We start from the raw sequence: 16,357 nt of genomic DNA, 5'->3' as shown, positions 1-16,357 counted from the left end.
AAGAAAGTAGGTTCTTGGGCACCTTAAGGAACACCATCATTTAAGGAATGGGAAGGGAAAGAGATTCTCTCAAGGAGACGAAGAAGAAATGATTGGAGAAAATCAGTCAGAGTAGATATCAATGAAGCCAAGGAAGGCTGTTGAAGGAGAGGGAAGTTATCATTATCAAAACATTTTTGATAGGTCATGAAACATGTCAACAATACTCTCCTCACTCTAAAAAAAGTCAGAAGAGGGCCTCATCGCTCCCTTAATTATGCCCATATGCTCTAATTTCTCTCAGTTCAAACCAATCAACGAAAATCCTTTCCAGCGTTCCCTCCAACCACCCCGTAATTTCTCTCTTCTCCTTCATAGTGAACCTTGCTGGAAGCGTTATCTTTATTCACTGTCTCCACTCTCCTCTCATAATTTTTTGAACCCATTCCAATCAGACTTCTGTCTACATGACTCCAACCAACGGGTTTTTTCAAGATTCCCAAGGACTTTTTAAATTTTTTTGAGATGGAGTCACCCAGGCTGGAGTGCAATGGCACAGTCTTGGCTCACTGCAACCTCCGCCTCCTGGGTTCAAGCAATTTTCTTGCCTCAGCCTCCCGAGTTGCTGGGATTATAGGTGTGCCACCACACCCAGCTAATTTTTGTATTTTAGTAGAAATGGGGGTTTCACCATGTTGGCCAGGCTGGTCTCAAACTCCTGACTTCAGGTGATCCACCCGTCTCGGCCTCCTAAAGTGCTGGGATTACAGGCATGAACCACCCGTGCCCAGCCAAGGTTCCCAAGGACGTTCACACAGATCCACTGGCCAATTTTCATTTCTTATCTTACCAGACCTATTGGTGTTATGCTGTTGGGAAAAACAGCAGAGGAAAAAGGACTTACAGAGTACCTACATAAATTGGTTATGAGTAACATATAAGCAAGGATCAACAAACTGCAGAAGGCTGCAGGAGGCCTCTGAGGAGGAAGGCCTCTCCATGCCTCATGTTCTGGTGCAGGGTGACCTCGGTTCTGTTACCATAAACATTGTGCTCAAGGATGTAAAACCCCTTCGTAGCACTATGACGTAGCCAGACTTGTAGGCTCCTTGTAAGATCCAGAGCAATAAAGTAATGGCCCCCTGGTCCTACTTTTTCTCTTAATCATCTTTTTCTCATTCCTTTGTTGCCACCAAACTTGGGGTACCCACGGGTGATGTAGGGCTGGCTCCCTACATTTTGGTGCCCAACCGTGCGGCTCAAGGATTTCGGTGAAGGCACGCCTGAGCGTAGTAAAGTGGAGGAACTACAGACAAAGGAACCCAGAGGATGAAACGAATCAGTGCTATGAGTAGTTGGACGGCTCCGGAAGTATGGGTAACAATGGGAAGCACCTCTTAAGCGAAAAGAGGAAGTTAGTACTAGTTGCTTGCTCTGTCAGTTGTTTTCAATATATCTGTGCTTTCTTTGTCTATTGCTTTCTTTGTCTTTCACTGCTTTATAAAGAAGGAGCTAAGGAAAAAGGAGTCTGTCAGCTCCTCCTCAGTATTTTATCAAAGATTGGCTAGATCTACCTAACATTCCTCCGTTAGAGGAATCACAGGCCGTTTTAAAAGTAAAACTCACTGCTCTAACAGCAGCGTTCAAGCCAAGCAGGCTCAGCCCAATGCCAGCAGCTGCTGCCCGGGCGGGAGAGGGAGCAGGACAAGCTGCAAACAGCAAGCAGCAGCTGGGCGGGGCCGGTTTAGATACCTACAGGCTGCTCTCCACAGGTGTCCCACAGTAACATTTTGTGTGTTCTTTGTAAACAAGTAACATCCCAAATTGTAATTCTCTACTAAAATTTAAGTAAAATTTAAGGATTTGTAAGACCTTTAAATGTGGCTCTTTTAAAATCTAATTGAAGTAAAGCAGTAACGTCTAAAGGGAAAGAAATTACAACTAGCTCATAAATTAGTAAGGAGCAATTAGAAGCAAGCCATATAGCTTTGCTCCTCAGTAAAAAAGTTTCCTAATTAACTAATAAGTTGCAAAACCTGCTTAGTATCTTAAAAGGCAACAGCAACAACAAGACGGTTCAATGCCGTGTGCCGGAAATCTTGCGGGCAAAAAGGTACACCTGTGCCAGCCAGAGAAAAGACCAGCAGCCCAAGGCAAGTCCAGCCCCAGCCAGAAGGATGTCAAAAAATGGAAAGAGAAAGTGTGTAAAAGAAAAAGGGAGAGAAAGAAAAGGAAAGCAAAGAGAAAGAGAGGCACAGAAAGTACGAGCATGTCTAAGTTTGTCAGTGAAAGTTGTAAAAATGTCATAAAAGGAAATTTATGCAAGTAGGTTGTATAAATTTTGGTTTAAAAGTCTAAAAAAGTTTTAAAACAGTCATTGTAAAAAAAAAACTCTGTGTGTAAACATATTGGTTAAAAGTTAAAAGTATCACCTAGTTTTCTGTAAACTAAACATTAAAATAAAACCGCACCTGGAAAGGCCTTTAAACAGCAAGCAAGGAGGAGGGACCCAGAGGGCCTTCAATGCCCATTTTCAGCAGCAAGTAGTTACAGAAGAGCAACCTCTGCCCTATTTCCCCCAAAATTTCTGGGTCCCAACTCCTTAAGAAAAAATGTAACTGTAGGTAGTCAGGTTTCAAGGTGCTTAATAAAGCTGCTAATAAATTGGCAGCCCTAAAATTTAAATAAAAACATTTGGAGAATCTATAATTACTGTTATAATGATGTTATTAATCTGTTCTGTTTCTCTTTGTGTAGTCTACAAGTACAAACCCAAAAGCCAACAGAAAATAACTCATCAAAATAAAGCTGTAATTGCTTACTTAGCTTTGTAAAACAAACAAAAAACAAAACAAAGAAGGAAATATAGAACCTCACAAATGCAATTCAGCTTAACATTATTAACTAAAAATTGTTTTAAGCTTGCCAAGGGACAACAAATAACAGCAGCTAAACAACACCTAAATAATCCAAATTAGAGAACTTAAGACAATTAATCTGGTGGCAAAACCCATTAACAAAAAGTTGGGGAAAAGACAATGTAATAACATGGGGGAGAGGATTTGCTATTTGCTTGTGTCTCTCCAGGTCCAAATCAACAACTGGTGTGAAAACCACCAAGACATTTAAAACCTTACCATAAGCGGCAGTTATCACCCTAACAGTAAGTACTCCTGGAGTTGGGGTGGAAGTAAAAGGAAATAATATCTTACTTGTTCAAACTCGAGAAGGAGTTTGGATACCTGTGTCTCTTAACAGACCTTGAGAAACTTCTCCCTCTATACATATTGTCACTGAAGTCTTAAAAGGTGTTCAAAATAGAACAATAAGATTTACTTTAATAGCAGTGATCATGGGTCTTGTAGCTGTCACAGCTACTGCTGCAGCATCTGGTGTTGCTTTGCATTCTTCTGTTCAAACTGCCAGCTTTGTAGATAATTGGCAGAAAAATTCCTCAAAGCTTTGGAATTACCAAAGTTAAATAGATCAAAAATTGGCAAATCAAATCAATGATTTGTGACAGACGGTCAACTGGATGGGTAATCGTATCATGAGTCTTAAGCACCGTCTACACATGCAATGTGATTGGAACACTTCTGATTTTTGTATTGCTCTTAGTTCTTACAACGCTACTGAATACCATTGGGAAATGATTAAGCGGCACTTAAAAGGGAAAGAAGATAATTTAACATTAGATATAGCTAGACTGAAAAAGCAAATTTTTGAGGCATCTCAGGCTCACCTTACCTTGTTGCCTGGCACAGATGTTCTTGCTGGAGTTGCTAACAGCCTCTCCAACATGAAACCATTAAGATGGATAAAAACTCTCTGTGAATCAACCATTGTAAACTTTGTGTTGGTTTGTGTCTGTTTATGCTGTATGTTCTTAGTCTGCAAATATTAAAGCTGACTTCGAAGAGAGACACCATAAGCAAACAATAATAGCAATGGTGGTTTAGATAAAAACGGAGGGGATATGTCGGGAAAAACAGGAAAGGTGAAAGGACTTACAGGGTGCCTACATAAATTGGTTATGAGTAACATATAGACAAGGAACAACAAACTTCAGAAGGATGCAGGAGGCCTCTGAGGAGGAAGGCCTCTCCATGCCTCATGTTCTGGTGCAGGGTGACCTCGGCTCTGTTACCATAAACATTGTGCTCAGGACATAAAACCCCTTCATAGCACTATGACATAGCCAGACTTGTAGGCTCCTTGTAAGGTCCAGAGTAATGAAATAATGGCCCCCTGGTCCTACTTTTTCTCTTAATTTGTCTTTTTCTCATTCCTTTGTTGCCCCTGAACTTGGGGTATCCACGGGTGATGTAGGGCTGGCTCCCTACATTATGCAGCACAGGAGAGGGGCCTCTCCTTGAAAGAGCTTCCTCACTTGGTTTGACACACTCTCTCTTAGTTCTACTCTGACCAGATCACCCAATATCCTTTACGGATTCTCCCCCATCTCCCTGAACACTAGGTATTGGGATGCCCTGGATTAGACCTCAAGCCTCTTCCCTTCTATAACGCCAATCATTTTCCAGGTGTTCTCATTTGGTCTCACGGCATTACCTATCATACATAAGCTGACCGTCCTCGAATTTCTATCTCTAGTCCAGATCACTTCCCTGTATTTCTAAATGCCCATCTTACTTCTCCACTTGGATGAGTAACAGGCATCTTTAATTCTAATATGATCTCTCACCTGATTATGGTAATGGCCTCCTAGCTGACTTCTCTGCTCTCCTTGCCCTCTTTTCTTCACCTGCCCAGTCTATTCTCATCTCAGCAGCCAAAGTGATCTTGTTGAGACATAACTCAGATCATGTCGCTTTCTGCTGAAACCCTCCAATGGCTTCCCGTTTAGTCAGATTAAAACCCAAACCCTCTGAATACTAACTTTTGCTATGAATCCATAATCTTTTGAGATAGAAACATCCTATAGAACAGTGATTCAAAATTATTTTGCTAAAGCAAGGCAAAATCTGCATGAACTTCCCATTTTCTTTCATTTCTTCTGATAACTCTTTCAGACAAAATAAGCTCATAGGAATAAATAATAGGCAATACTATTGATGACATATCAACGAAGTTATAGCTATGCTTTGTTATATTAGAAAAAAAAATATTGGGCAGGGCTTGGTGGCCAATGCCTGTTAATCCCAGCACTTCGGGAAGCTGAGGTAGGCAGATCACTCGAGGTCAGGAGTTCGAGACTGGCCTGGCCAACAAGGTGAAACCCCATCTCCACTAAAAATACAAAAATTAGGCTGGGCGAGGTGGCTCAGGCCTGTAATCCTAGCACTTTGGGAGGCTGAGGTGGTCAGACTGCCTGAGCTTAGGAGTTAGAGATCAGCCTGGGCAACACAGTGAAACCTCATCTACTAAAATACAAAATAAATTAGCCACGTGTGGTGGTATGTGCTTGTAGTCTCAGCTACTCGGGAGGCTGAGAATTGCTTTAACCTAGAAGGCAAAGATTGCAGTGAGCCGAGCTCACGTCACTGCACTCTAGACTGGGCAATATAGCGAGACGCCATCTCTACAACAAAAAAAAAAAAAAAAAAAAGGAAAAAACATTAGCTGGGTGAGGTGGCACACGCCTGTAATCCCAGCTACTTGGGAGGCTGAAGCAGGAGAATCGCTTGAACCTGAGAGGCAGAGTTTGCAGTGAGCCGAGATTGTGTCACTGCACTCCAGCTTGGGCAATAGAGCGAGACTCATTGCCAAAAAAAAAAAAAAAGAAATATGTGAGGAACCTAAAAATGTAAACATTGGTAGGTTGCCCACTGGACTAAAATTTGAAATCTATTGCTCTATAAATAAGCATTTTTTTTTTGTTTTTAAACAGAGTCTTACTCTATTGCCCAGGCTGGAGTGTGAAGGTACAGTCTTGTCTCACTGCAACCTCCGCCTCCCAGGTTCAAGAAATTCTCCTGCCTCAGCCCCCTAAATAGCTGGGACTACAGGCATGTGCCACCACACCTGGCAAATTTTTGTATTTTTAGTAGAGAAGGGGTTTCACCATGTTGGTCAGTCTGGTCTTGAACTCCTGACTTTGTGAACTGTCCACCTCAGCCTCCCTAAGTGCCGGGATTATAGGTGTGAGCCACCATGCCCAGCTTAAATAAACATCAAAAAGCCTTCACAAAAGATAATTTTTCATTATTTTCTAGCCATCAAAGCTGTATGATATTATTATACTTACCTTGTGAATCAAGAGTGAGTTTATAGTTGAAATTTCCAGTTTTACTAATCAAAAGGGAACTCGACAAACAAGAGCTCTCATTCACTTCTTCTAATCCAAAAGGCTCTTTCATTTCTGCAATAGCTGAGGACAAAAATCCTTTAGGAGTCGTATGCTGCAATACTTTTTTTATGTGAGCACTTCCAGTTTTCCTAGAAATAAATACAACCATTAAGCAATTTGGATAAAACAGTGGATTAAACAAACCAATTTATGAACAAATAATTTACAAAGTTTACCTCAAGTAGCTAACAAATATTTGATTAACATTTGTTCAACCTCATTAGTAATCAATGAAATGGCAATTATAACAATGGGATGCGATTTTTAACCTCTCAAATTAGCAAAGATCTTTAAATGACAGGATTCAGCAGTAGTGGGAATTGGGTGAAGACAGGCACTCATCCACTACTGATGGGATTGTAAAGTGGAACAGGCTTCCTGGAAAGCAATTTGACATTATGCATTAAGAGTATGCTAACCTTTTTCCCTGCCTTGGTTCCATAAGTCTATTAATATGGCTCTGTCCTAAGGAAATAACTTGAAACACGGGGCTTGGGGAGAAAGCTTTCTATACAGATATTCATCACAGTATTATGGTAAAATTTAGAAATGAGAAATGTCAATAAAACTAAGTAAGTGATATTACATGATTTATCTAGAGAAAATGCAATGATTAAAAGGGTATTTACAAAGAGTTTTTAATAGTATAAGGAAAATGATCATTTGTAATGTCCAAATGAAGATAGCAAGTTGAAAGATGTTCAAATATATATAAAAAGAACTAAATGATAATTCATCAAAGTGTTAACAGTCATAATTTCTTAAACTTATCTCAATATTTTTCTTTTAGGAAATTTCTAAACTGAGCATGTGATTAACTTTGTAACCAAGAAAACAATCTGTTTCTAAAATGTTAGCCTTGCATATCCACATGCAAAAAAGTCATTCTAGACACAAATCTTACAGTTGTCCTAAAAATTAACTCTGGGCTGGGTGTGGTCCCAGCACTTTGGGAGGCTGAGGCAGGCAGATTGCTTGAGCCTAGGAGTTCAAGACCAGCCTAGGCAACATGGTGAAACCCCATCTTTACTAAAAATACATAAATTAACCAGTTGTGGTGGTGCGTGCCTGTAATCCCAGCTTCTCAGGAAGCTGAGGCGGTAGGATGACTTGAGCTCGTGAGGTGGAGGTTGCAGTGAGTTGAGATAGTGCCACTGCACTCCAGCCTGGATGACAAAGCCAGACCCTTTCTCAAAAAAGAAAAGAAGAACTCTAAATGGCTCACAGATTTGAATGTAAAATGCAAAACTGTAAAACTCCTAAGAAGATAACACAGGAGAAAATCTAGATGACCTTGGGTATGGCAATGACTTTTTCCTCATTTTAAAAAATTATGTTAAAATACATGCTATGGTTTGAATGTATCTCTCAAAGTTTATGTGTTGAAAACATAATTTCCAATGCAACAGTGTTGAGAGGTAGGACTTTTAAGTGGTGATCAGACTATAAGGGTTCTGCCCCCATGAATGGATGAACGCCATTATTGCAGGAGCAGGTTAATTATTGTGGGAGTGGGTTCCTGAAAAAAGAATGAATGCAGTCCCCTCTTTCCCCCTTTCTCTCTCTCTTTTGCACATGAGTGCTTGCACACCTGTGTGCTCACATGCGCTCACCCTTTTGCTTTCCACCATAGGATGATGCAGTAAAAGGCCCTCACCAGATATGGGCCCCCCAGCCTTGGACTTCTCAGCCTCCAGAACTGTAAGAAATAAATTTCTTTTCTTTATACATTACCCAGTCTGTGATATTCTATTATAGCAGCATGAAGTGGACTAAGAAGATACACCTAACCAAATTTACCATCTTAATGCAATGACTGTTGAATACAACACCAAAGACAATCCATGAAAGATAAAACTGATAAATTTCTCTCCAGTTTTCCTAAACACACATAAAACCATTAATTAATTTGGATAAAACAGTGGATTAAACGAACTAATTTATGAACAAATAGTTTATAAACAAAATATACCACAAATAGCTAACAAACATTTGATTAACATTTGGCCAGCCTCATTTGTAATAAAAGAAATCACAATTACAACAGTGGGATACAATTTTTAACCAGTTAGTAAAGACTTCTAAATTACAGCGTTCAGCAGTGAACCCTGAATCTGTGTTAAAAATACATGCTAGGGCTGGGCGTGGTGGCTCACGCCTGTAATCCCAGCACTTTGAGAGGCCAAGGCAGGTGGATCACTTGAGGTCAGGAGATCGAGACCACCCTGGCCAACATAGTGAAACTCTGTCTCTACTAAAATACACACACACAAAAATTATCCAGGCATGGTGGCGCTGTGCCTGTAGTCCCAGCTACTTGGGAGGCTGAGGCAGAATAATCTCTTGAACCCGGGAGGCAGAGGTTGCAGTGGGCCGAGATTGTTCCACTGCATTCCAGCCTGGCGACAGAGTGAGACTCTGTCTCAAAACAAAACAAAACATGCTATGGTTTGCATGTATCTCTCATTAGTAATTGGTACCTTACTAAAATTACCAACTTCTGCTCTGTGATATACCCTGTCAAGAGGATTGGAAGACAAGCCACATACTAGGAGAAAATATTTTCAAAAGACATAAAAAGGACTGTTTTCCAAAATAAACTGTAGGGGAAGGGAGAAGAAACCTCTTTTTCCTCTATTATCCTTGGTTCCATAACTGAGATCCTGACAATTATGCTGTCAAATACAGATTAACAAGAGAAAAACAGGCAGAGTTTATTAACGTGTGCATTGTGCTTAAATGCAGGAAAAACGGCAGCAATGAGTAACTAAAGGGGTAGTTAGAACACGGGGCTTCAAAGCAAAGAACAATAAATTTTTAGAGAAGTGACAAGACAAAGGAAAATGGGTTTAGGTTTTTAGGGTCAGCAAACTGTGGAAGGTAAATAAATGGAGGAAGTTAACGGAAGACAAAGGTTGTTTTGACAAGGTTTCTTCTGTCAATTCTTTGTGTCTCTGGGTTTATTAACAGTGTAGAGTTGCTTGTGCCTGTAATCCCAGCTACTCTGGAGGGAAGACTGAGGCAGGAGGATTGCCTGAGGACAGGAGTTGGAGACCAGCCTGGGTGCAACATAGTGAGATCTCACCTCTAAAAAATTTTAAAAATTAAAAAAAAAAAAAAAAAATCCTAGCTGGGTGTGGTGGCTCATGCCTGTAGTTCCAGATACTTGGGAGGCTGAGTCAGGAGGATTGCTTGAGCCCAGGAATTCTAGGCTGCAGTAAGCTATGATTGCACCACTTCACTCCAGCCTGGGTAACAGAGTAAGAATCTGTCTCTAAAAAGAAAAAAAAATTATATAGTCTAGAGTTATCTCCAGTGATTAAGAATCATTCTGCCTTTCCTTGTGGGAGGGGGCAAAGAGTTTTTCTTGTGTCTGTTTTTCCTTAATTGCCTTCAGCGCAAGTCTTTATGCTAAAGTGGCATATTCTTTGTTGTTTTTTGATTTGTTTGGAAATTGGAGGTCTCACTATTTTGCCTAGGCTACGCTTGAACTTGAGATCCTCCGGCCTCAGACTCTCAAGTAGCTGCAACTACAGGCACACACCACTGCACAGCTCTGGGGTGGCATAATCTGATCTCCTACAATACAAAAAACTCTGATAATACAACAATAAGAAAGCATACAACCTGCTTTTAAAAATGGGCCTAAGACCTTAACAGATACCTCATCAAAGAAAATATTCAGGTGGCAAATAAGCACATCAAAAAATGTTCTACATCATTTACTGATATGGCTCTCATCTTGAATTGTAGTTCCCACGTGTCAAGGGAGGGACCTGCTTGGAGGTGGTTGGATCATGGGGTGGTTTTCCCCATGCTGTTCTCATAACAGTGAGGGAGTTGTCATGAGTTACGATGGTTTTAAAAATGGCAGTTTCCCCTGCCCTCTCTCTCTCTCCTGCCACCATGTAAGACGTGCCTTGCTTCCCCTTCACCTTCCACCACGGCCTCTCCAGCCATGCAGAACTATGAGACAATTAAACCTCTTTCCATTATAAATTACCCAGTTTCAGGTATTTCTTTACAGCTGTGTGAAACAGACTAATGCGTATGTCATCAGGGAAATGCAAATTAATAATGAGATACCACCACATGCCCATTAAAATGGCAGAAATCCAAAACCCTGACAACCCAAATACTGGTGAGTATGTGAATAACCGGAACTCTTGTTCATTGCTGATAGAAATGAAAATGATAAAGACAGTCTGGAGAACAGCTTGGTCGTTTTTTACAAAACTAAATATCCTCTTAGCATATGATCTAGCAAAATGCCTTGGTGTTTACCCAAATGACTGAAAACGTATATCTATACAAAAACCTGCAAATAGGCGTTTACAGAAGCTTTATTTATAATTGCTTAAACTTGAAAGCAACCAAGATGTTCTTCAGTAGGTAAATGGATAAATAAACTGTGGCATATTCAGATGACAGAATATTATATTATTCAGCACTAAAAAAGAAACGAGCTATCAAGCCATGAAAATACATGGAGAAATCTAGATGCATATTACTAAGTAAAAGAAGCCTCTGAAAAGGCTATATACTGTATGATTCAAACTATATGACATTCTGGAAAAGGCAAAACTATGGAGACAGCCAAAAGATTGGTGGTTGCCAGGGGTGAGGGAGAGAGAGGGATGAATAGGCAAAGCATAGAAAATTTTTAGGGCAGTGATTCTTCTGTATGATATTATGATGATGAGTACTTGTCATTATACATTTGTTCAAACCCACTGAATCTGCAAGACTAAGAGTAAGCCCTGATGTAGATACGGACTCTGGGTGATAAATGATGTGTCACTGTAGGTTCATGAGCTATAACAAATGTACCACTTTGGTGTGGGATGTGGCTAGTGGGGAAGGATTTGTGTGTGTATGGGTCAAGTATATAGGAACTCTATTGTCTGCTCAATTTTGCTGTAGAGATGTAATTAATTAAAAAATAAAGTTTATTAATTACTTTTAAAAAGTTAACCTCTTTGTATCTGAAGTCAATGGCCAATGGTCAGGCAGCTACCTTAATTAGGAGGCTGTCTCCTCACTTCTTCCTAGGATTGCTTTTGGGGGTGATTAAGCACTGCTGTTCTAGGAGAGGACAGAAATCAGCCTTCAAAGGAGAAGGAAAGAGGATTTGGGCAATGAAGAAAAGTCTGTAAGTTTTAGAGGTGGAGAGGAACAACTGTTGAGTGGAGAAGACACTGCAAAAAGACAAATATCATCAAACTAAGCTACCTATGTATCCTAAGCTCTCATTCCAATGCCTATGCCGTTTCCCCAGCCCAGCCGATCCCTTCCACCCCATGCCAACGGAACTGTTTTCATCAAGGTTACTACAGCCTAGAATGGTGCCAAATTCAAAGGTCACATCTTTAATCTTATTTTACTCAAGTCTCTTTGCAGCACGCATCACAGTTGATCACGCCATGCTTTCTTTAACCCTCTCTTCTCTTGGTTTATATGGCCCCACATTTTCTACCCTGTGGGCTGCTCCTTCTTATCCTTCTTTGCTAGGGCCTTCTTCTCAGCCCAGTCTCTCTTCTGCAGGTAGAATCACCCATCTGTATCTGAACAACTGCCAAATGCCAAGTTTCTGCTCTGACTCTTCTGAGTTATGAATTCATACATCCAACTGCCAACTTCATATCTTCACTTAGACACCTAACACACATTTCAAACTCAACACTTCTAATGTGGCACTCCCAATTACCCTGCCTGATGCCTGCACTTTTCATCTCAGAAAATGGCAGTGTCGTCCTCCTAGCTACAAACTATGAACCTAGACAATTTTTGATCACTCTCTTTTTGCTCATATCCTTCATAGGCAAGCACATCATCAGATCCCGTCTTCCCTCAACTGCACCTGCTCCAGCACCATCGTTTCTCACCTGACATCTCATTGCAGGTGGTACTTCAATAACTTTCTAAGGAGCTTAGCAGCTTCTACTCACACCCTGTCCCATACTTTTCACAGCAGAGTGATCCCTTCAAAAATATAAATTGGGGATTATTTTAAAATAATCCAGTAAAATTCTATGGTTTCTGCTGACACCAAGAAGAAAATTTACACTCTTCCTGCAGCCCATAATACCATCTTTGATCTGGCACTTTCTGACCTCCTTGCTGGCCTTTCCACCACACCATCACTATGTATCATCTATACTGGCTTTCTCCATGTTTATTAAACACATCCCAATTTTTCTTGTCTTACCCTATGCAACTTCTTTAACCTGGAAAGGTCTTTCATTGGCTCTTTGCTCTTTGTTCTTGGGTCTTCGCTTACCCTTCTCACTCCCTCTGTCATATTTACGTGTTCAAAGCACACACTAGATATCATTTTTTTTGGTTTACCTGTTTATCAACCTGTATCTGTTTATTAGAATGTCATCTACATGCAGGGAAGAGCCTTGTCTATCTTATTTACCACTATATTCCCAGTGCCTAGCACAAGACTTGATATGCAATAGGCACTCAAATATTCATTGAATGCATGAAGAGCTTCACTGAAACGTTTGCATGTAGATGATGTATTCCTTCTGGGCAATTTAGTAGAGACATGGACATTAAGTTATCACTTTTAAGATTTTTGTAAAGATTCTTTAGAACAACTGACCTTGTTACGAGATGACAGAAGTTCCTTCTCAAATATTTCACCATTTGTGCAATGACTATACTTCCCTTGTTATCAACCAGATATTGTCTTTTATCTGTGTATATTTAATCAATTCTTACTGTAAAAGGATTTTGATTCAGTACCTAACATCTCATTGTAGGTGGTGCCCTATACCTTTGTTGAGATTATGCAAGGCTTCTCGCCTCCATGATCCAGATTCCTTGATAATATCCAGAATCCCTTCTTTTCCATCATCTAACTTTAATTCTTGACTCTTATTCCTCAAACTCTCATCTGAATTCCAAGTCTACCATTTGCCATTTCCATACCGCCTGATTCCTCATCCACAGTCTGTCTACCGCAGGTACCTGTCCTCTTAAGCACAGCGTAAGAATCTCAGACAGCATCACCACAATAAGGTCATGTGTAGCTGGATGCAGCAAATAGAAGGCAAGCACAGATGTGTTTTTTAAGGCACAGAGCCAGATAATGAAGTAATGAAAATGGCTCTGCTCCACTGTCCTGGTGAGTCTGTTCCCCATGCATCTCTTAATCCATTCATTCCTCTCAAATTTTACCATCGACATCTTAGACTAAAACACCAAATATTTTAGCCTAGGCTACTGCAAAAGCCTTCTAAATGATCTAAGTGCATCCATAATTGTTACCCTCCAGTTCATTCTCCATATCACAGCTAGAGAGACACTCTAAACGAAAGCTAGAGTATTTAAGAGAAATGAGAGTTGAAGAATTTAAAGAAGGAAGTAGTAACGGTGTGTTGTGCATCTCATCTCTCATCTCTTTGCCACCCTATATGGAGAAAGAGAAGTGCTTCTCTCTCACAAAAAGCCAAGAGGGACTTCAAGGGGATCACTTCGGAAGCTGTAATATGTCTTCTGAGGTTTGAGGAATAGAGGGACTGGAATTGGACTCATTCTTGAGAAATATAAAGAGTGGATACTGACTAGACACCTAGAGTTTAATGATTTCATATGCAGTGGGAAAGAGATAAAGTTATCAATTAACTTTAGACTTTCAAGCTAACACACATGTAAAAATCTTGGGTAACACTAAAAAGCAAAATAAAACAGGGTGTAAAAGTCCCAATCAAGTAGAAGAAGAAAAGAATGCAAAGAGGAGAAAAAAGAACCTTAAAATAAGGTAAGCAAGAAGAGAAGACAAAAATGAAACACAGAAAAAGTGGGACAAATAGAAAGAACAAGAGGTGGTGGGAATGACGACAAATATATTCGTAAAAATAATAAATGTAGTTGAACTAAACTCTCCAGCTGAAGGACAGAAATTGTTAAATTGGTTAAAACCATAAAATTCACTTATATCTTTTATGACATATATAAAGCAGGTGAAAGTTAAAGGATTAAAATAATACATCATGAAAATATTATCCAAAAAAGGCTGGTGCCATATATTAATAACAACAAAAAAGCTACAAACAAAAATTGAAACTCATAACAAAAAATCCTCAATTTGAGTAGGCATTTCTACAAAGAAGACACATGGGTGGCCAATAAGCATGTGAAAAGATGGGCAACATCACAAATCATTAAGGAAATGAAAGTCAAATCCAAAGTGAGATACCATCTCACACCCATTAGGACGGCTATTAAAAAAAAAAGCACAGAGAAAATAACAAGTATTGGCCAGGATATGGAGCAATCTGAACAGCTGTACATCACTGGTGGGGATGTAGAATGGTACAGCTGTGGAATACGGTATAGTGATTCCTCAAAATGTATTTTTTATTTTTAATTTTTTGACTATATATATTTTGTTGCACTTTATTCTGAAAATATTAAACATAGAATTATATGATGCAGCAATTCTACTTCTGGGTATATGCTAAAAAGATTTGAAACAGGGACTCAATATTTGCATACCCAGGTATATAGCATCATTATTTATACTACCCAAAAGGTGGAAGCATCCCAAATGTTCATCAGTAGATGAGTGGAAAAACAAAATGTGGAATATATATGCATGTACAAAATGGCATTTTACTCAGCCTTCAAAAAGAAGGAAATCCTGTCACATGCTACAACATATATATAGCTTAACATTATGCTAAGTGAAATAAGCCTGTCACTAAAGGACAAATACTACGATTCCACTTATAGAAGGTACCTAGAGTAGTCAAATTTATAGAGACAAAAAGTAGAATGGTGGTTGCCAGTGGGAGATGGAAATGAGGAGTCATTATTTAATGGGTACAGAGTTTCAGAAGACGAAAAATTTTAGAGATTGATGGTGATGATGGTGAATGAATTTCATGCTACAGAACGGTACACTTTAAAATGGTTGAAAAAAGCATAATAAAGAAGGCACTGTAATACAAAAAAGCATTATAATGATGAAACAGTCACTAAATACCAATAAAATGTTCAGCTGATCATGAGGATGTGACTATTCTAAACTTACATGTACTGAATAATTATCTCAAAATATACAAGGCAAAATGGACACAACTATAATTAAAAAATGGACAAATCGATGCACACAGTAGGAAAGTTTAATGCAACTCTCTCAATAATTGATAGATCGAGCAGAAAAAAAATCATTAAGGATATAGAAAATTGTAATATTACAAAGAACAGGATTAATCTAACAAATAAATATTAATATTGCATGCAATAGAAAGACATTCAGAACACAACACCCCAAAACATCTGCTCTAGCCTATTGATTGAGTTAAAGTCACTTAAAAAAAAAAAAAACCACAACACACAACAGCAAATGCAGGAAGGACACTCTGACCTACCTAAAGGCAGGAGATAAAACTCCCATGTAGAAGGTGTCCTCCTGGCACCTGGAGAAGGACATTGTTTTTATTACCAGAGCCAGGGGCCAAAGCCAAGCGAAATCTGTACAAACACACCTTGTTCAACTAACCCTTATCTCCCCAGCCACTTCTTCACAGTTAACTACCCTAGCCCAAGCCCCCTAGCCTTGTCACATTTTCACAACTTACTACTTTTTATTCAACACAGCATATTCGTGTTCAACTCTAACTGCTTCTTTGGGGGTTTTCATTTCTTTAGGAGGGCTCCCATGTCACATAAAAATTACATTAAATAAATGTGTATGCTCTTCTCCTGTTAATCTGTCTTATGTCAGTTTAATTATCAGGCTCAGCCAAAAAACTCCAAGGGGATAGATGTAAAATTTTGCCTCCCATACAAAATATTTACTGAAATTGATCATAATGAATGGCCTAGTCTTAGGCCATAAAGTAAATTTCAAACAATTTCAAAAAACAAATTTTCAAGGAAAAAATATTCCAGTCTTAAACTCTTCCAGAAAATAAAAAAATAATTGTTTATGAGGCTAATATAATCTCATTAATAGAACCACAGAAGGACAGCATGAGAAAGAAAAATGACAGGCAAACTTCCCACATGAACATAGGTGTTTAAATCCTAAATATTAGCAAACGGAGTCCAGAA

At 39.3% G+C, this 16,357-nt stretch overlaps 1 protein-coding gene across 1 annotated transcript in view; it reads right to left on the bottom strand.

The window, feature by feature from the left end:
• CATSPERB (cation channel sperm associated auxiliary subunit beta) overlaps positions 1-16,357 on the bottom strand; it is a 179,653-nt gene that overhangs the window by 38,096 nt on the left and 125,200 nt on the right. The window contains 1 exon segment of the mRNA XM_032287619.1: positions 6,185-6,375. Within this exon segment, the coding sequence (XP_032143510.1) occupies positions 6,185-6,375 (191 nt within the window).

The sequence above is a fragment of the Sapajus apella genome, unplaced genomic scaffold, assembly GCF_009761245.1.
Source record: "Sapajus apella isolate SASKATOON/1434 unplaced genomic scaffold, GSC_monkey_1.0 scaffold20, whole genome shotgun sequence".
In the NCBI taxonomy this organism is placed as follows: Eukaryota; Metazoa; Chordata; class Mammalia; order Primates; family Cebidae; genus Sapajus; species Sapajus apella.
Note: the sequence above shows the minus strand (reverse complement) of the source record. Positions and strands in the feature narration are given on the sequence as shown.